Source organism: Triplophysa rosa, linkage group LG10 (genome assembly GCF_024868665.1).
Source record: "Triplophysa rosa linkage group LG10, Trosa_1v2, whole genome shotgun sequence".
Lineage (NCBI taxonomy): Eukaryota > Metazoa > Chordata > Actinopteri > Cypriniformes > Nemacheilidae > Triplophysa > Triplophysa rosa.
Window position 1 is genome coordinate 639,607 of NC_079899.1, and position 21,765 is coordinate 661,371.

Genomic DNA, 21,765 nt, shown 5'->3' on the forward strand with positions numbered 1-21,765 from the left:
AAACTAATTGTTTTTCACTATATGTGCATCCATGACAACTAAGAATGTTGCTGTCACCTGGAGGTTCCCTTATGTTCAACGAGAAACAAAGTCAAAGAGGACCGGGGCTTCACACCACCAACCTGCCTATCCCAAACCCAAAGCAAAGTGAAGGCAGGCAAGGTAGATACGTGGCAGATCCTGCCCCCAAGTGTACCCAAACCCTTTCAAATAATATCCTGTCACGTGTAACATGTAGTTTGTATGGCCTTGACATTTTAGCATGTCTATGTAAATATGAATTAATTCTTGACGAGACAAACAGTGTTGCTTGTGTGCATGCATCACACTAATTGTACTGGACTATGTATGCATCCATGCATAAGTTTAAAGGGAGTAGAATCCTGGAGGTTGAGTAATAAAGAACCAGCCCCAACACCTTTTAAAAATAATCCTGTCATGTGTAACATTTAGTGTGTGTGGGCTTGGAATTTTAGCATGTCTGTGTAAATATTAATGATTGCTCTATGAGACATACAGTGTTGCTTGTGAGCATGCATCAAACTTATTATTTCTGGCTATATATGCATCCATGCATAAGTGTACGGGGGTAGAAACGTGACGGGTAGGAAAAACTGATCCTATCCCAAAATTACCTACATCCAACTTTAAATATTATCCTGTCATGTGTAACATGTAACGTGTGTTGCCATTGACACTTTTGCATGTCTCTGTAAATAGGAATAAATGCTCGATGAGACAAAAAAGTGTTTCTTGTGAGCAGGGATCAAACTAATTGTTTTTCACTATATGTGCATCCATGACAACTAAGAATGTTGCTGTCACCTGGAGGTTCCCTTATGTTCAACGAGAAACAAAGTCAAAGAGGACCGGGGCTTCACACCACCAACCTGCCTATCCCAAACCCAAAGCAAAGTGAAGGCAGGCAAGGTAGATACGTGGCAGATCCTGCCCCCAAGTGTACCCAAACCCTTTCAAATAATATCCTGTCATGTGTAACATGTAGTTTGTATGGCCTTGACATTTTAGCATGTCTATGTAAATATGAATTAATTCTTGACGAGACAAACAGTGTTGCTTGTGTGCATGCATCACACTAATTGTACTGGACTATGTATGCATCCATGCATAAGTTTAAAGGGAGTAGAATCCTGGAGGTTGAGTAATAAAGAACCAGCCCCAACACCTTTTAAAAATAATCCTGTCATGTGTAACATTTAGTGTGTGTGGGCTTGGAATTTTAGCATGTCTGTGTAAATATTAATGATTGCTCTATGAGACATACAGTGTTGCTTGTGAGCATGCATCAAACTTATTATTTCTGGCTATATATGCATCCATGCATAAGTGTACAGGGGTAGAAACGTGACGGGTAGGAAAAACTGATCCTATCCCAAAATTACCTACATCCAACTTTAAATATTATGCTGTCATGTGTAACATGTAACGTGTGTTGCCTTGACATTTTTGTATGTCTCTGTAAATAGGAATAAATGCTTGATGAGACAAACAGTGTTGCTTGTGAGCATGCATCAAACTTATTATTTCTGGCTATATATGCATCCATGCATAAGTGTAGGGGGGTAGAAATGGGACGGGTAGGAAAAACTGATCCTATCCCAAAATTACCTACATGCAACTTTAAATATTATCCTGTCATGTGTAACATGTAGAGTGTGTGGCCTTGACATTTTTGCATGTCTCTGTAAATAGGAATAAATGCTTGATGAGACAAACAGTGTTGCTTGTGTGCGGGCATCAAAGTCAATGTTTTTGACTATTTGTGCACCCGTGACAACTAAGAATGTTGCTGTCAAGTGAAGTTCCAGTGTTCAACGAGGAAAAAAGAAAAGGGACCGGGGCTTCCGTCCCCCAACCTGCCCATGTCAAACCCAAAGCACTGACCACTACACCTGTTGGCCTATTGTACGGACCCCCTTGAAAGGGAAGCCAATCAAGGGTAAAATATGCCAGCTTTGCAGGGGGAAAGGTATCCAAAGCTGAGAATTGTCCTGTCACATACTGTTCCAGCTGAGTTCCATGAGAAAGAAAGTCCCTGCTTGTCTCACACTTGCACCGCTGACTTACTTTCAAAACCAATACAAGTAGGTACTTAGAGATTAAGGCTCATTTAATTAAATCTTTCAAAGCAGGAAAACATATTATGACAACTAAGAACGATGCTGTCAGGTGAGGTTCCCCTGTGCTCAACGAGAAAAAAAAAAAAGATGGGGGCCGGGACTTCAAACCACCAACCTGCCTATCTCAAACCCAAAGCACTAATCACTACAGCAGTTGGCCGATTTACCCTCCTCCCTGAAAACTTATTCTGTCACGTGTAACGTTTAGTGTTTGTGGCCATGAACTTTTAGAATGTCTATGTAAATATGAATAAATGCTTCATGAGACATACAGTGTTGCCGGTGATTAATTAGTAAATGCTGAGGTGCTGGAACAAGGGGGCCTTGCAGATCCGGCAAGTTAGTGGGGTGTGGAGCAGTAACGGAATGGGCAATTTTTGTGGGGCTTTCTATCCAACTATTTATGTTTTGAAAATGCGCATAAGAAAGCCTAAATGGAAACGGACATGCTAAAATAATCTCAGAATGACCAAAGAATTTGAACGTGCTAGACGCAGATTTTATCTTGAGTTTACCTTAGTTCAAATGCACGTTAAGGTGATGGAAACAGTTAATTGTCATATTTAATTTATTATAAATAAGTGTTGTGCTTGGAAAAAACCCCAAAACTCAGCCATCGATATTTGTGTACAATTCAGAAGTGTAACGTCAATAATTACAAAGGCATTTTGTGCGTGAGCGCGTGCTGGTGGAGGCTAATGTGTATAACAAATTAGGCATATTAAGCTTCTAATCATCCGTTAACCATATTTCATCAGTTCTTCTCCGTCTCTTCGCAGCATTTAATAAAACTTGTCCAACATCACAAATATCTCTCTCTGAAGTGTCCATCACGACAAGTCCCATTCAATATATAATGCAAGCATGCGATGTGCATGCCTACGCGTCAGAAGACTTCACACATGTCAGAAGTGCATCAACGTTTAAAGGCTATGTATTCGTGGAATAAGCAAATATTTGACAATTAACAGATTAACAAAACGAAAGGGAAAAAATGGTGACAATAAACTGCTGAAATTGGTTCAGATTGTGAGGCGCAGCGCTCCACAAATGAGATCAAGGAAAGGAGATGACAGAGCACATCCTGTAAATTTTCTCTATTTTTCAAAAAGCGCAAAGTTTTGTTTTTAGTCCAAGTGTGCAGCATTCCCATCGAACGACATACATACACAGTCTTATCTGTTTGACCATAAATATTCCTGGAGTTTTTTCGAGATGTTCCTGCCGTTATAAGTAACAGCTCAAGCGATTGCGCTGGTGTGCACACACAATATTTCACCTTGCAGCAACATGACAGCCTGTTGTCGACTCCTGGCACATGACAGACGACTCCTGGCACTAGACTAGCTCTAGACCGCTACAGACGGTGATTCCTGTGGTCGTGGCTCCTAAACGCTGGTCCGACTTCATACAGTATGAGAGACTGACAGACAGCCGTTGTCAGGGTCTTGAGATCAAAGACAGCCTGTGATCATTTTCTGGCAGTGTCTGAAATTTCGCTTGATCGTACGACCTACGCCTACTGAGTAGCCAATAAAAATGCAACATGAAATGACGTATTGATCAACACTAAATGACAATAAAAGTTAAACGCCATGGAGGTGAAGAAATAACAAAGATAATATCGCTGTCTTCCGCTGCCACATCTTCTTTTCCAGCACACATGAAAAGCACAACTGCTAAAGTGTGATTCATGTTACTGTGTTCGTTTACAACTTGCGCCGTAGCCTAAGATTCAGGAGATGTCATCATCGTACAGTGTACATGCATTTCGTTACCAAGTTTATTAGATCCATGTCGTGCAGTGTGACCTGTTTGCAGGCTTAAAACCGGTGTGATTGGACGAGTTAAAGGGTTAAAAAAGCAGTTGCCAGTTGTATTGTGTGCACCTGTTACACCTATTTGCGTTTATCTTCTCATTTATCAGTGTCTTCATGCGGCCGGTCAGGGAGAGCCAGTGGTCATACAATGCCCAGGTCTGCTGTAGCCCAAGACAGGTTGCAGGGCTGAGCCTGGTCAGTACCTGGATGGGAGACCTCCTGGGAAAACTAGGATGCTGCTGGAGGTGTGAGGCCAGCAGGAGGTGCTCACCCTGTGGTCTGTGTGGGACACTTTACTGTCAAAATGCACCGTCCTTCGAATGAGACATTAAACCGAGGTCCTGACTCTCTCTGTGGTCACTAAAAATCCCAGAATGTCCTTTGAAAAAGAGTAGGGGTATAACCTCGTCATCCTGGCCAATGTTGCCCATTCACCTCTATACATCATGGCCTCCTAATCATCCCCATGTACTGATTGGCTTCTTCACTCCTTCTCCTCTCCACCAATAAGCTGGTGTGTGGTGGGCATGTCTGGCACAATATGGCTGCTGTCGCCTCATCCATGTGGATGCCAAACATTACTGGTGGTTGAAGAGATTCCCCCTTTCAATTTAAAGCGCTATATAAATATAGATTAATAAATGTGAATGACAAGTGTAATATCCATAAATAAGTTTGTTTTATTGTTTTTTTTTTATTGTGGCTATATGTAAAACGCAGTCAATGTATGTTATTTTATTTGACATTGAATCGGCTCTGATCTGCCATGATCTCTGCATGTAGATTTACATTTATGCATTTGGCAGATGGTTTTATCTAAAGAGACTTACATTGTATTATACTATAGATTTGTTTCTGAGAATGTGCAACCCTTGGGACCGAACCCATGACCTTGGCGTTGCTAGTGCCATGCTCTTACCACTGAGCTACAGGAAGGCATGTAGATGCTTTGAACGCTGTACCGGAAACGAATGAGCCGCATCCAGTACAAATTGTGCAAGAAGCCCATTAATTGTAGAGCAAAAACTGCAGATTTTTTGTTCAATCCTGCTTTACACACATGCGTGTGATCTTTATTAGAGTTCATGTGTGTTTAACTAAGGCTGGGACTATACTGTACAGGACAGCGGTCCTCCAGAAGTGGGCTTCGACACATCTGCATACATATCGTAATTCTTTTTAAAATGAACAAGAACAGTAATTAACAGTTTACTGATTCATTTTAGTTTAAAACCAATTTAAAAATAATAGACAATTCCATCTCTGAATTGAATACTATTAGCGGCATGATTCTGAGTCAGCACAGCAACCTCCAGTGGAGGACGTTACTCTTGCGATTCCCAACTGCTTGACCAGCTCAAAAGGATTTATTGACACATCCTGAAGAGAGAGAAATATTATTAGAGCTTCAAGTACAGAATATTTACAAAACAGAATATTGGTTGCATCGAATGATCTCATTTTTATCAATACAACCGGAGCTTCGCAACACATCACTGCAATTGCATTTCTGTCACTACGGTTGTTTCCAAATAATGATCTGTAGAATTCAAATGTGTTGTTTATTTACTCACCCTCAGGCCATTTCTTGAGTAGAACAAAAAAGACGATTTTTAGATGAATCTGCAGAACTCTGTGCTTCATATAATGGATGTAAATGGGGTCAAGAGTTGTAAAAGCACATGCAGTATATCCAACACAAGCGTGATCCCCGCAGCTCCTGGTGACATATTGACGTCTCGTGAAGCCAATCGATCATTATTTGCATTAAACTGAAGGTCATTTATAAAATTGTGAGCTGTATTCTGTAGCTTCCAGCAAACTTCCCGATCACATAAATGACGTATCTTAAGATCTGCACACGCGCGCGTCCTCCCTCTATGTGTCCGTTCACCTTTGAGATTGTCGCTCGTGTTGGATATACCTGCTTTTACAACTCTTGACCCCATTCACATTCATTATATGAAGCACAGAGGGCTGTGGATTTACCTAAAAATCCTCTTCATTATTCTACTCAAAATAATGCCACCTACATCTCGGATGGCCTGAGGGTGAGTAAATAAACAACACATGTCAATTCTAGTTTGCACTATCGCTTGAATCTAATGACTTACCTTGGGTTTAGAATAGCACCTTCCAGAGACGTTTACTCCCGGAGGCTGAAATGTGAATTCCTCTGAAAATCTGGAGTTGATCAGAATACTGGCCACATCACCATCCACTTCCATGACTTGGTTTGCCTAAAGAAAGCCCCAAAGGTGTCCACATTATTCTTGTGCGATGCATGTAAACCAGACGTGCTCATCTCATCTGGCTCCTGGATTCCACGGTTTTGTTCCAAACCAAATCAAACTCCTGAAGAAACTGAAAAGCTGAGGAAAACTCTGCAGGACTGGACACCAGCGATGAAAAAGCTTTTACACAAAACCTCTAACACACCAATGGCTCGTGTGCTCATATTAGCATTTAATGATATCTGCATGTAAATGACGTGCATCTACACCACAGACCAACAGACATCTGAAGTATGTGAAGTAGACTTTGAGATATTACTATAACTTTACACATTACATTACACCTCATTTATTTGAACACAATGATTACAAATGATTCAAAGAAGGCCAAAGTGTGCAGATGTGTCTTATGTTTAGCCAAGTATGAACTAGTTACCTTAAAGGTATACTGGGCATCAAACTCGAAGCTTCCCACCGCACCCGTCATGTTTCCATTGTATATGGCCAGACAAGGCTGCTCCTTTGAGCCTTTTGGCAGCTTGAAGAGCCGGTATGTTGCCGACACAAATGTGTAGTCACCTAATTAAAGTTACATTTGAAATATTGCTAAACCATCCAAACAATATGTAACAATTTAATGGAGAACAACAAAATTCAGCCAAATAATGATGGAAGTTGAGCTACACATCTTATTCATGGCAAAAGGTCTTCTGATGTACAGTCTAAAGCTACTGAGCCTTTTTCTTCTTTGTTTTTACTGTTTTCCATATTTTATTTTACTAAAATAATATAACAGTAATCAAAACTATGAAATAAATTAGAATTCTGAATTAAAAGATTTATACAAACCAGAAACAAAAACACCCAAGAAATGGTGAAGACTTGGCTCTTCATAGAGCATAAAATAAGCTTACTTATATTATATTTTCATGTTTATATGTGTAATATGGACCATTATGGATGTGACCGTTCTGCACTTACCGGACTATGGAAAATCATGCTATAAAAATGCTATTTCTGTATTTAAAATAAAACACATTTTAGGGCCAAAAGCAGAACATTTTCTTGATGTGTATGTGGTATAAATGACGTCAGAAAGGATTTCAGCTCAAGCAAGAACGCTTTTGTATTGTGTGCCAGATGCTGAACCTGATGCTCGGTAGCAGACTGAAACACAAACTTTTCCAACCCTTGACTCACCAAGAAGTTTCTCCAGTTCCTTATTGCCCACAGTGATAATGCTGGCAGTAACCAGTCGTGGTTTACTGAATCCAACTTCTTCAGCCAGTCGTATCAGATCTTCCCACCACAACGCCCCACTGAGACACTCACCTAAAGCATGCGTGCCGATTAGCCTACATCAGTGCCTTCGTTATTTGCTATGATTATAAGTTACTTAGATGACTGTACTGTAGCTCACAACATCTAGACAGACAATATGTTTAATGAGAATATGCCCTTCCTTACCCCATAATACTTTGTTGGCCTTCAGGTCTTCTGGGATTCTGGAATCACTATAAACGTCACTGAAGTACAATTCTCCTCCATCCTAAACCATTCAAGTATTCAATTCAAATGGATTTCTACAGTGAATTTAACATTTTGCATTGTTTACGAAGCAGCTTTGCATACATATTGGTAGTAAAAACACAGGTAATGACACGTGTCAAATATTATGACAAATATTAAAAACATACAACACATGGTCCGCTTGTTAAGTCTGAGGTCACGCAACACCATATATGGAAGGTCATACACCATTAGCGGGTCCAAACAGATGCCATAGGCACATAACAAACAAAAATGCTGATATACACTGATAATTTGCTGATAAACTAACAGTAAAAACATGATCCTAACCTTCATCTCCACAACAAAATCCCAAATGTCCAAACAGACTGACAAGACAGAGGAGAATATACCGATTAAAGTCCTTTTCTTGATTTCTCCGCACATAAAGTACTCTCTTTGGGATTAATGCGATGATGTCATGTTATTGTGTGCCCGCCTCCAGCAGCTCGTGTTTATCCAGAAATCATCGTACAGCTGTACCTCTCTTTTATAAATGTCATCAAACTAAATACTCTTTGAAGATACGAGAGATACGAGTATGCAATTCTACTGTACAGGTCATCAAGATTAATGACTGAAATGAGTACTTTACACTTTTTTACAAGTCCTTTGTTTCGCTGTACTTTGAGAAGTTTATCAGCAAACCACGTGTCTACTCTTACTTGAGTCAAATTATTATTCAGTACATCTACTTGTACTTGAGTAAATTAGTTCTCAAGTAACAATACGTTTACTTAAGTACAAATTTTCAGGACTCTTTCCACCACTGAATGTTATATTATCGGTGGACATACCGCTGGATTTGGAGACTTTAAATGAATGGTGTTGACTTCATGGGCATCAGTGAATGTTTCTATCTATTGTAATAGTTGTGTATGAGTCTCTTGATTGAAAAAATATGAATCTCAACATCATACAGTTACTGCTGGACATGAGTGAAATATTCAGAAATGCTGAAAAAGCAAAGATTCTGGAGGACCTGGACAATTAATGACTCAGGACAAACAAGAAAACCTTAAACAACAGCGACAAAACATCAAAACTATCATTGATTGTTCAGGTAACATCATACAGTATTAAAGGGGTCACATGACACGGCTGAAACCAATATTATGGTTTGTTTTAGATGTAATGCAATGTGTATTTTCCACACCGTGCATGTTTGTATCTCCTCTTTGCTCCGCCTCTCTGAAACACACAGATTTTAAACGAAGCTCATGGCTCTGAAAAGCGAGGTGTGCTCTGATTGGAAAGTTCACCAGTGTGTAGTGATTGGTGGAATACTGCAAGCGTGTGAGGGAAATGTGACGCCTCTGACCATATTTGGAACATCAGGTTCCTCTTCAATTGTACTGACTGGTACACCACCTTACTTGCGTCTACATTTGGGCGGTCTTTTAACAAGTTTGTTGAGACAAAATTATTAAATAAACCTTGATTTAATCTAGATTGAAGCCTAATCTTTGGTGATTTCCGTTATCAGCCCTGCGGTGGAAAATGAAACCAGTTACGTACCGGCTGGTCCGGATCAACATGGAATGGAACGATTAAGCATGGTGGAAAAGCGCTCAAAATCCCTCTTGCTTGCTATTAAAGATACTAAAGATGTACAGTATCCTGTCAAATATTAGGTTGGCGTACGTCACTTCTATTACAGCATGTGCGAAGATGTAAGAACAAAACAGAAGTACCTTGAGTACACGGTAAGCCTCCCTCAGGACACTCTTCTTATCCGGTGACAAGTTTACAACACAGTTTGATCTGTCATTCAAATAAAAGAACCACATTGAGAATTCATTCACTGCTTCTTCCTGTAAACAGTGTATATTTAACAGAACCTAACGGTCATGTTGACATAAAACTGATATTACCAGTCTTGTTTTGGCAAAACATTACATTACTTACATTATGACATCATATGACTTCTCCTTCAGACCGGCTTCGGCCAAGGCCTCAATGTAACCTTCCACAAAATTCACATTTGGCTTTTTATAACCAAATCTCTGCATGTGGTAGTCGATGTACTTCCGAGCCACCTCAAGCTGCAAAACAAAAGATTTGAGGTGTTTTACATGTACTGTCACGTATGATCCATTTTGATGACCCGTTTAAATGTATTACATGACACAAAGGTTGCGCTAGAAATGACGGACAGGCTCGTAAAAAATCCATCATAATCTATTTTTACCCGTCACTATGGTGCAAGGTGATATTACGTGCAAATTAGCATGTTTGTGACGTCATCGCGACATACATGCATTCTTACTGAACTTACTGTATCTTAATACCCAATAAAGCCGAAGTCCTTTACATATTTAATGTTTGTGTTGCCAGACACGTGCTTGTACACGCTGTTTTGTAATCCTTCATTCATTCACTGACAAGTAACTTAAAGCTGCTGTTAGGTGTTGAACGGAGAAGACGCCAGAGACTTTATTCCACTCACTGAAAGTTAAGGTTTATCCAAAATGACGCTAGTCCCCATCGCTCTCTGAAGGAAAAACACCGCACCACTGGTTTGTGCGCACGTGTGTGTGTATGAGAGGCAGATGAATGATGGATGCGCGCTTTGCAAAACGATTTTCAGTTTGTTCTGAAACTATGGTTAAACAAATGAGACGGTGGCGGGCCGTCATAGTCGCCTTGTTTACACACGCCCCTGGCTCCGCACCGCGAGTCTCCGCTGATCCCGCGAGGGTTGTCCAGATTGGACGAGACGTTTATGAGTAATGAATGGGAAACGTACCCACATGATCACATTCTGATGAAAGGAAATGATTGGATGCTACAAACTCGACAAAAAGGGATATTACAAACTGCCCTCATTGTAATCTGTCAAAATGACGGACGGCCTTCACATTTCTCCATCACTGGTATAAAAATACATCAATGACGGAGAATTTTCAGTTAACGTGACCTCTGCATGATGAATGGAGCGTGAAACATTGAAGTGTTATTAAAAGGTTTTCTATACAGACTTGTTGCTTTAGGATAAAGTCTCCTCCTCATCTGAAAAGGGTAAAGGTACCGTTCAGCAGAAACTCTTTGTTCCCAGTCTGCCCTTTGGGGAGGCGTCACACATACAGCAAGTTCTGGGTCTCCATTTAAAAGAGACCAGGGTCAACAACAAGGACCGCCCGATGGCCTGGGGCAGCATGGGAGACAGTTGATGGACATGTCATTTGCCCGATCGGGCCAGTGCTGTATCGTCACGAAAAATTATTATTTGCTGCCTATTTAAATATCCTTAAGAAGACACAAAAGACAACTTGATTCAGTTCTCACGGACATCTCAGACAACGAGATGAAACAGAATTGAGCTCTCGTTCACGTCTTCTTACTCATTCACACAAAGTTATGCCATAATGCCCAGAGGAGCAAGTATCCTGGTAAAAGTAATACATTTTGTCTTCAGCGAAGGTAAACAGTTTGGAAACACCCAGTATATTTGATCCGTGCACCTCTTAAAGCAGCAGCAGCATAATAAACATCTGTTTTCAATGTGCATTAAACAACAAAGAAACACTAACTGCTCCTGACTGATTAACTTGACTAAGGTTTCATATGTCTTTCATTTATACAGTGAAGACCATACAGTGGTATTTGACATTATTTAATTTCTCTACCTGATAACCAAGGTTAGTTTAGTGTACTAAAATTAAAAGTTTGAAAACGTTACTGTTCATTGAAATCAAATCAAATATTGACCTACACATTTTTGGAAAAAACGTAACTAAAGGAAATTTAAATGTTGCCTCAAAAATAAAATGAAATAAGTCGAAAGCACTAAAATTATAATAAAAAAACGAAAAAAATATATTAATTTTATATAACAACATACTGTAAAATATAAACCAATGAATTATAAAATGACAAAAACATGCCAAAACTTAAAATTATAAAATTAACACAAAAACGCTAATTTAAAATATTAATCAAACGAAATAAAACTAAAATTAAAACAATAATAACTCTGAAGACAACTACTATTAGACAACTAATTATTTTTACGTATTTGTTCTAATGCACATACTCTGATTACTAGTTCTTATTTAATCACTTACCGATTAATATTTGTCAACAAAAATATTTTATTTTACATTTCTGTGATTAAGACTAATAGTTTTTATGGTATTATAACCTTAATTATGAAGACATTAGTAACTAGACAATGTTATTTATTTCTTACACTTCTGTGGCGGGCGGTAAAAACTAGAGTCACTTCCGTCACAGAATCCTCAGTGCTGAGCCTGAAGACATTAACAGCAACACCAAAGTTCTGAGTCTACGTCCAGTGAGCAGCAAACCTTTACTTCAAGGTCCCTTCATCTGCGGGTTTCAGATCGTTCAGGACCTTTCTTTGGTGCTTCAGGAGATCGGCATCCCTCAGCGCTTCATGCTCAAGGCCGTTAACCACAACTCGACTCCTCTTCCACTGCAGCCCAGCCAAACCTGACCAGTGCCTCCACCGGACTTCTCACAAGCCCAGAGACTCGGCATTAGTGTATTCTATCAGTTTATGTGTATCTCTCAGTTGCCCTTGACAGGGCTCTAGACTGCCACCAAAATGGGCGCAAATGTGATAGATTTTCATAACATGCGAGGTCAAATTTCACAGCGACGCATTGGTGCGAGTGCGTATCTTTCCCTAACAGCTGTAATTAACAAACAGTGCATCAATGTCTGCTAATGTTCGATTCGGGACCTAATGACTCATTTGAACCGATTCATTTGGTTGAAACAACTCATATGTCAAAGACTGAACTCACGAGACTCGCTGTCTGAACCCATCACATCAGTCACTCAAAACACCTCAGAACACAAGAGTGCTTCGGCCATTTAACAAGACTGTAACATTAGGAAGCTTTAGCATTTATTTATGACAGTGTGTAGCTTGAGTTTTGAGCTAGCTAGTTTAATTTAATGACTTTTTTTGCAAAAAGGAGGAAAATAAAGGAGGATTGTGAGGAGTGACAGGTCTTACTTGTGTCGGATCATTTCATGGCCAATATATAACTTGAAAGAAGTTATAAAACTAAATAATTACAACTGTATAAAAGAACAAATACAATGTTTCTTTGCATTTCTATTGCAGCAGACTATATTAAAGGACAGAGTGACAAATGAACAGAACGATATTTGCTTTATATGGACAATTCCAATTCTAGCAAAGGTTTTCACCATTTATTCATGTGTATTCCTTGTGTTGATAATACAACAAGAAGCTCTACAAGTTAGCTGAATCTCACAAAACCCTTCAGATAAACCAGGTGATTTACCTAGTTCAATTGACATCATTTTCATATTGTATGATCTCTATTGGGATCATTTTTACTGTTATGGTCGCCCTTAACTGTTGTGCTGATTTAAACCGAGGGAGTGGTCATCTGAAGCACACACACACACACACACACACACGAGATGATGCGTGACCAAACTCACAACACCTCAAGTGTCTTGTGCTTGGCATCGACAGAATTGGTGCCCGTGTGAAGATCACTACACTGCCCGAAACCCCAGATGTACCTGATCTTCAGTCATGTCAATGCCCGTGACCTGTCCCTTCTCTCCCACAATCTGGCTGAGCATGTAGCAGTCCCGTCCACTCCCGCAACCAAGATCAAGCACACTGCAGCCCTCCAAACACTCAGGGACCACCAGACCACAGCCATAGTACCTGAGAAAGACGTGCAGAAAACATGCTTTACAGGCAAAATCCAAATGCTGTGATCATGTACTCACCTTCACCGTTGCTCTACAGTGCCACCGTTTCAGTCACGTGTGCGACGTGAAACAATATTAATCAAACGTGCCTACATTATGTGACGGCTACACATCATGCTCGTCAACGGAGCGGCGTCTCCCATTATGAGAAAGGAAAACATGCCCAAGGCATCATTTAGTGCTATGCTCTTAACTTTGGCGTTCGAGGTGATGTGCCTAGGCTTTGGCTGTGCGTGTTTCATTGAGTGTCGTTAAGAGGGGTGTGTGTCCGGCATAACTGTCAAACAATGTTAGTGGTTGACGTTGCTTTAAATAAAGAGCACTGAAAACGTCAACAAAAGAAGATATTTTGAGAAATGTATCCACACATGGAAGTCAATGAGAGCCAATATTGTTTGGTACGAACTTTGAGGTTTAAACATGAGGGTGAGTAAATGATGAAAGATATTCATTTCAGGGTGAACTATCACTTTAAGGCAATGGGTCAAATGCTCAAATCTTTTTGCCAAATGAATGTCATCATATTTCAGAAAAATCGTCTGTAATAGAGTATCGTCTTTTACCAAAGGATTACACAACATCATGTTAACATTTAAGCATCTGAGAGATGCAGGGCTGCATTCGCCACGAGTGTTTTCTCACGCTCTCACATCCATTTTCTCACGGAGGGTCGCTCGCAACCGCCAGTTTTTTTCTGTGGTGTGTAATAAAACTTGTGAAATAAATGCAAGAAACCCATCTGTATATTGGTGCTGCAAAATATGTCATTTACGTGATTCATGTAATGTAATTCGCAATGATCAGCGTGACATGACAAGAGATAGTAACAGAGCGTTTATTAGGGATAAGAGTAGGAAATAATGTGTACATATTAAACTGTGTGGCTTTAAAAGTCTGTTTATAGGTTGTGGTAAGCCTATAAAAATGAAAACTTATTTGCAAATGCATTATTTAACAATAAATTCTAATAGACAAACACTTTTTCTTTATTTGGTCAGTCTCTTTATTCCTCTGACAACATCTCCCAAGACAAGTGTCTCCAGCCTTTATAAGATAAGTCCATGGCTGCGTCTCAATTCCAAGGCTGCGTTTGTTGGGCACATATGTCATTATTTCAGGTTTTATTTCAGAAAAGCAACTAGAATGATTATTACGTCTGAAGAGAAACAAATGTTAATTTTAACTGTAAAGGGACAACCTCGATGACGTATGCGGTAGACAAATGTGACCTCCGGAGGACGCAGCCTTCGAATTGAGACGCAGCTCTTGTCTGGTCTGTGCTCAAAATTTAAAGGGACGGTTCACCTAAATGAATGAAATTATGTTATCATCTCTTTTGACAACCACTATACTTCTAATGCAAGGTTTTTATGTGATGGGAATTATGATTCATTTGAGTAATTCGTTCTTTTTCAGTTCGTTCACCAAAATGATTCGTTCAGATTCGTTCACTGGTTCGTTCAGTGTCCATTTCTATAATACACCAGCAGGTGGCGCAAAAGAGTTATGTTATGTCAACGAACGTATTAACGGACGTATAAACTGATTACAGGCTTTATTAAAATGTGCGTCTCTGATCTACTCATTAAATACATAAAATAAGTCTAAATAAGTGGTTCAGATGACCAACGCGCAAGGTTTTTCTGCATAATTAAAAAGTTAATTGTTTGGTCATTTACACATTCATAAATCTGGGATTATGTTAAACGTGAAGTTGATGTATTTTAAATAAACAAAGTAGCCTACCTGTAACTGCGCTTTGCATCCGCTTTCTGCTGACTGCTGAACGAGACTCACGTGCTAAATGACCGACCTACAGTGTACTGTACACTCTCCTTCAATTCCTTCATGAACGACATGTACCAGTTCGTTCAATTCGTTCACGAACAAGATCTGTTTCTCTCGTTCAGACTCAACAGCGACTCGGTCAGTGTGGGCGTATTCGTTCAGTGGAAGATCTAACCAATGACACGTCCCTTCACAGCCGGAACTGGAATGCCATTTGCTGACGCGACGCGAATGAGAGCTAACCAATACTTTTTTGTTTTACAGTTTTTAGAGAAGTGCATGACATGAATTAAACGTAATGAAGTCGTTTTTATTTGAAAGAACAATAAATGATACAAACTGCACACAAAACACCTGTGCTTGCAGTACAATAACTGAGTAAACAGAGCTTGACATTTTCCATGTTAATTTGTCTTTGTTACATTTAACCATCAGCTTGCGTTATTTTATTATTTTCGTAAGGATCTTTACACTGTGTCCGTTTCTGTAACGTTACTTGTTGAACAAGAGACCTCATCTTTCGTTCACGAGTGAGAAGTAACAGCTCGTTCATGAACGAGAATCAGCGGGTCCTTTGACTCCTTTCGTTGGTGTACGAGATCTCTCTCTCGAACGAACACAGGCTCGTTCGTTCAGTGAAGGGCGTATTCGTTCAGTACATTCAACCAATCATATGCTCTGTCAAAGCTCACTCTCGAACGCCATTGGCTCGTGCTTTAGACACTCTTTTAAGCCAAGACGCTCTGTGCTCGAGGGAGAGATTTCAGTGAACGAGAAATATGAGTCATTGCCTTTCGTGAACGAGAACGATTCGTTCAAAACGAACGATTCCGTTCACGAACGTAACATCAATAATGTTTTTCTACAACTTTCCGCCATCCCATACCTGTAAATGTTGAATCTGTTCAAATAGGTAAATCAGTATTTTACTGTAATAGTCTTTTCAGCACACCAGAGTACAATATTTGCAATGTCCAGCATTAACGTCATAACACAAGTCTAAACCTTACTTTGCCACAACATCCTGATGGATCTCAGCCAGCACTTTTCTCACGTATTCCGGGACAGATTTAGCAGACGGAACACAGGCATTGCTCTTCAAATCAGATGATTGCTTCAGTATCTTTCCATAGTACTCCTGCGTTAGAGAAGAATTCATTCATATACTATCATAACCATTAAATGTTTTAATCACGTCCTAAAATATGCAGAAATGAACAATGGACTCTATGCACGCATGACTTCCGCGTTTCACAGGAAGAACCCTCGGCAGTTTCCGGTTGGGGAGACTTAAAGCAGAGAGAAATGGAAAAGATGAGAAAACAGTTGAATTTAACAGATGCTGCACATTGCGCTACACAGCGGTGGCGTTCTACTTCCTTCTAACGCGGAAGTCACGCATACAGTGAGGGAAATATTTATTTGAGCCCCTGCTGATTTTGTAAGTTTGGCTGCTTACAAATAAATGAAGGGTCTATCATTTTTATGGTGCGTTTATTTTAAGGGATAGAGACAGAATATTACAAAAAAAGTCAGGGGGAAAATGTTGGAAATTTCAGGGGAAAAAAGCCAGATTTCTTGCTAGTTGGTAGGGGATCAAATACTTATTTCACTGACTGAAATGAAAATCAATTTATAAACTTTATATAACATGCTTTCCCCAGATTTTTAAAAAAATATTCTGTCTCTATCAGTTATGATAGACCTCTCCATTTCTTTGTAAGCAGGCAAACTTACAAAATCAGCAGGGGATCAAATACTTATTTCCCTCACTGTACATATTGCCCATAGGAAAGCGTGAGTTTTTCCCAAACCAGTTAAGCGTAAACCACGCCCCTTGAGCAAAAACCCCACCCCACAACACCTCTGCTTCGATTTCATTGGCCGGCTACATTATAGCGCTGGTGTAATAATACTAACTGATGCACAACATTTAGCAGACGCTTTTATCCAAAGGGATCACTACACTATGCTAAAGTCAGCAAAAGCAAAGTTTTTTTTATAATAACAATAAACCCTTACCTACCACCTAACCTTAAACTACACTTTCTAATTAAACACTTGTTAGCCACTTTTCAAATATTTTGATCATTTTATTGAAAATAATTGCCTTTATGATCTGATATGTGATGGGAAATGTATTTGTCCCAATAAGTTTCGAACCCGGGTCTCTAATCTCAAAGCAACCAAAAACGTTACATGTTTAACCCTCTGCGCCACTGGAGAAGTTAATTTTTTATCTAGTAGTTAATTTTTGACATCTGTCATTTTCTGTTATCTAATCAGATACCAGTAGACAGAGTTTGTGATTTAGTGTTGTATCCACCAAATGGCCTTTAGTTTTTTTTTACGTTCATTCATTGCATATAAACATACATAAAAAAGAAATAACATAACTGACATAAAATAACATAACTGACATCAGTACACAGAATTAATAATGGAAAAAATACATTCAAAAAACAGTTATCAAAAACAGCCAGAGGAATAACACAATAAAAAACACAAATAAATATGGTGCAGATTACTTGTCTATTTTAACTTTGAAGATAATATTAGAAGCTTCTCTATTTTTTTCATTTATACAGTATTAGCAGAGTGGGCGTGGTTTGCGCTTAACTGGTTTGGGGGAAAATCACGCCATAGGAAGTGATCAAATCGGAAGCTTTTATTTTGTAGTTTATATTCATATGACGCAGGTGCTTTAGTTTAAAGTACAGTTTTGTTAAGAGAAACATACCTTCACTTCATTATAAACACTTGAGCAAGCATTTTCGCTGTAGAAAATAGAATTAAACTGTAGTTACAATGATTGATTTTCAATGGTTTGTTTTTAACAACAAAGTTTCGATACGAGGCGCAATGAATATATAACTACTGTGAATCATATTGAAACAATGCATAACATAACATCAAAATACAGAACAGCATAAAAACACACCTGGTTAATGCTGATGTGTCTGCCATGTCTAGTGTCATTCGGTTGAATTGTGTCCGCTTAGGACCCAATTTAGTAGGTAGTTGTAATGCCTGGTCACAAAGTTGTTATCGCAAAATGTTGTTGCATGGCTAACCGAAGCTGCGTTAGCTTCTAGCAAGCGAAGTACTCTGGGTAAAATAAAAGCATTAAAATGATGTGTTAAAATTCAAGTTTACGAAAAACATATGCGCATATACGCTTGATGGAACATACACGCCAGTATTTCTGGGTCAACATCTGCTTAACAAGCAAAGAACACCACTTTTGATATTTTAAAATGACCATGGTTTTATTATATTAAATAACTAGAACGGTAAGAACGAGATTTGTTGGATTTCACCACCCATAGCCTCATTTATGTACTATTATATGAAGCATTTAGTGAAAGAGACAATAATGGTCATTTTAACAATTTTTTTTAATGAACATTCATGAGCAAGTGTCGAAAACAGATACCAGACAAGCATTATAAAACAGACAAAATATAACAATAATTATTATATACATATATATCAATTGCAATTATTAATAGAATAACACAATACAAAATATATAAATAAATAATAATAAAATAAAACACTAGGGGTTCTCTGCACATTTTAAATCCTCTATTAGGCTACATAAACAATCAGGGTATCTTCCGTTCATTCCATATCCGTTTTCAAATAAAAAACGGAAAATGAAAAAACTTTCATTTTTTAATTTCTTTCACAAAATAAAAAAGGAAAAACGGTTTTTAAAAAAGTAGAAATATTAACTTTTTCTATATTTTGTTTAAAATGGGAAAATTAAATAATGAACATATGAAATAATGAATAATGCCTGTTTTTTTTCAACCATGAGCTACAGTAAGTTTTTTTTGCAAACAGTTACAAATGTCACCAACATGGGGAGCAAAGACGCTGCAAAGCAAGGAAGCGCAAATTTATGGAAATTAGGAAAATTAGGAAAGGTTAGGCTAATAGGCAAAAACTCTGAATACTCTATTTGAGTCTAATATGACTCATCTAAGGCCAGTTTCAGAAATGGAAGCCTTCTTTTTGAGCCTTGATCACTAATATTTTACAGTATAAATACGTCTGGTGCAAACTTAACGGGTTTGTATTAAGGGTGGTGTGCTTAATAGACTGTCTACTAGAGGTCATTACTGCTATGGAGGACTAAACCTGCAAAAATTATAAATAAATGAATGTATAAATAAATAAATATATAAATGTAATAATATGAAAATAAATACAGGAATGAATGGTTTGATAAAACAAAATAATTCGTTTTAGCTATTATTGATCTTAGCTTTAACTTTTCTTTTCATTTTTTAAATTGATTTATTATTTTTTGTGTCCATTTTTAATTATTTTTAATTATTATTATTTTTTATTTTTAGATTATTTTATTTATCCTTTCCTTTTATTTTTACATTTATTTATTTATACGTTTATTTATTTTTATATTTATTTATTATCGCATGTATTTATTTCCACTTTTATTTATTTATTCTTGTATTTATTCTTACTTTTCTGTGTCTTGTATGATAATTAGATGGGTTGGTCTTGCCTACTATTGGTTCAGCGTAGATTGAAGCGTTTGATCGATTACTCTTGACTTGTTTTGGACTAACGTCACGTCACTCACTGATCGTTTGCTTCGTGTATAACGTTTATGGCGTGCGCACAATTAGCTAGAGAGTTACAGCATTTAGCCAATGAAGTCGATAACCATGCATCAAATGACTATGTGTCATTCAGATTAGATGCATTTATTGAGGATTTATTACAGATTGACGGAGAGATAAATGACAAAGTTCTTCAAAATCTGTGCGAGTCAGGGGGTGCTAAGGTGGTGACCAAGTTCCGGTTACAGGTCCTCTGCCAAAGAGGTGCATGAACGACCTCAGCAGATTCGTCGATTCTGAAAGCACAAGACGACTTGATATTAAGATGTCTAATAAACACAGACTTTCTTGTTACATGATTTTGACATTCTTGTTAAGATTGCAAATTATTGGTATGATCGCCCGTAACGGCTGAAGCGAGGTGAAAAAATAAATAAAGCGATTTGACACGGGATTCGTACCCATACAATAAAGCGAGGCAGCGTGTCACTACGGTAACAATCACACTAAGCTATTTCGCAATGCTAGCTGCTGCGGATCTTTGCAATAATATCAAGATGTCACACAACAATATGCAGCTGGATGAATCAAGGGAATATGCCCGTTTTAACTTGTGACCTCTGTGTTATTTATCTCTTATGGAATGTAGTTTACGAGTACCGTTTAGTAACCACGTCTTTTTAGAAGGAATGGTTTCCATTTGATGGCCCCTGTAGTGAAAGAACGATGCTCATTACTACCGTGTTAACTTGTGACTTAAGTTCACTATGTCTCAATTCATTTACATTATGTTACATCATGTTACATTAAATCTTTACGCTTTTTCTAACCGAAAGGCTGCTTATAACTATCACTTTGACAAAGCGTTAGCTTGCGACTTCGGTTTACAAGCTCATCTGTGTAGTTAAACCTTATTACATTTTGTGCTTTATGATTTTCACCAGTTGAACTGTAACGCCACCATAGCACCCTCTGACTCGCACAGACTTTGAATGTGCTGCAAAGAGGCTAACAACCGAGGGAGAACTTTGTCATTTATCTCGCCGTCAATCTGTAATAAATCATCAATAAGTGCATCTAATCTGAATGACACATAGTCATTTGATGCATGGTTATCGACTTCATTGGCTAAATGCTGTAACTCTCTAGCTAATTGTGCGCCCGCCATAGTTACTTAACGTTATACACGAAGCAAACGATCAGTGAGTGACGTGACGTTAGTCCAAAACAAGTCAAGAGTAATCGATCAAACGCTTCAATCTACGCTGAACCAATAGTAGGCAAGACCAACCCATCTAATTATCATACAAGACACAGAAAAGTAAGAATAAATTCAAGAATAAATAAATAAAAGTGGAAATAAATACATGCGATAATAAATAAATATAAAAATAAATAAACGTATAAATAAATAAATGTAAAAATAAAAGGAAAGGATAAATAAAATAATCTAAAAATAAAAAATAATAATAATTAAAAATAATTAAAAATGGACACAAAAAATAATAAATCAATTTAAAAAATGAAAAGAAAAGTTAAAGCTAAGATCAATAATAGCTAAAACGAATTATTTTGTTTTATCAAACCATTCATTCCTGTATTTATTTTCATATTATTACATTTATTCGTTTATATATTTATTTATTTATACATTCATTTATTTATAATTTTTGCAGGTTTAGTCCTCCATATACTGCGGCTCTCCCGCGGGACCCTAGTGCAGTAGTTCTCAAACTGGGGGGGCCCCGAGATGGATCCAGGGGACCACAGATTTTGTGTCATTTTATGAAATATAGAAATTGATCATAGATTTTATGTAATCAAACATCAGAAAAATAAGACCACCAGACAAAAGAATTGATGTTTCAGCATTGTATAACCGAATATGTTTTTG

At 38.1% G+C, this 21,765-nt stretch overlaps 1 protein-coding gene across 1 annotated transcript; it reads right to left on the bottom strand.

The window, feature by feature from the left end:
• Positions 1-4,623: 4,623 nt before the first annotated feature.
• Positions 4,624-18,299, bottom strand: as3mt (arsenite methyltransferase). Its single transcript, XM_057344715.1, has 11 exons — positions 18,221-18,299; positions 18,020-18,056; positions 16,290-16,417; positions 13,294-13,444; positions 9,673-9,809; positions 9,459-9,528; positions 7,663-7,744; positions 7,396-7,527; positions 6,632-6,774; positions 6,076-6,201; positions 4,624-5,341 (listed from the first exon to the last, which is right to left on the bottom strand). The coding sequence occupies exons 1-11, from the start codon at positions 18,256-18,258 to the stop codon at positions 5,240-5,242; spliced, it is 1,146 nt and encodes a 381-aa protein (XP_057200698.1). The 5' UTR covers positions 18,259-18,299; the 3' UTR covers positions 4,624-5,239.
• Positions 18,300-21,765: the final 3,466 nt, after the last annotated feature.

Excerpts from the sequence above, each read along its gene's own strand:
- as3mt (XM_057344715.1), bottom strand. The coding sequence starts at position 18,258 with ATGACACTAGACATGGCAGACACATCAGCATTAACCAG. Across the intron at positions 13,445-16,289 it reads CATCAGGATGTTGTGGCAAA|GTACTATGGCTGTGGTCTGG; the intron begins GTAAGGTTTAGA and ends CGTCTTTCTCAG. Across the intron at positions 6,202-6,631 it reads ATGCCCAGTATACCTTTAAG|GCAAACCAAGTCATGGAAGT; the intron begins GTAACTAGTTCA and ends GGCTTTCTTTAG.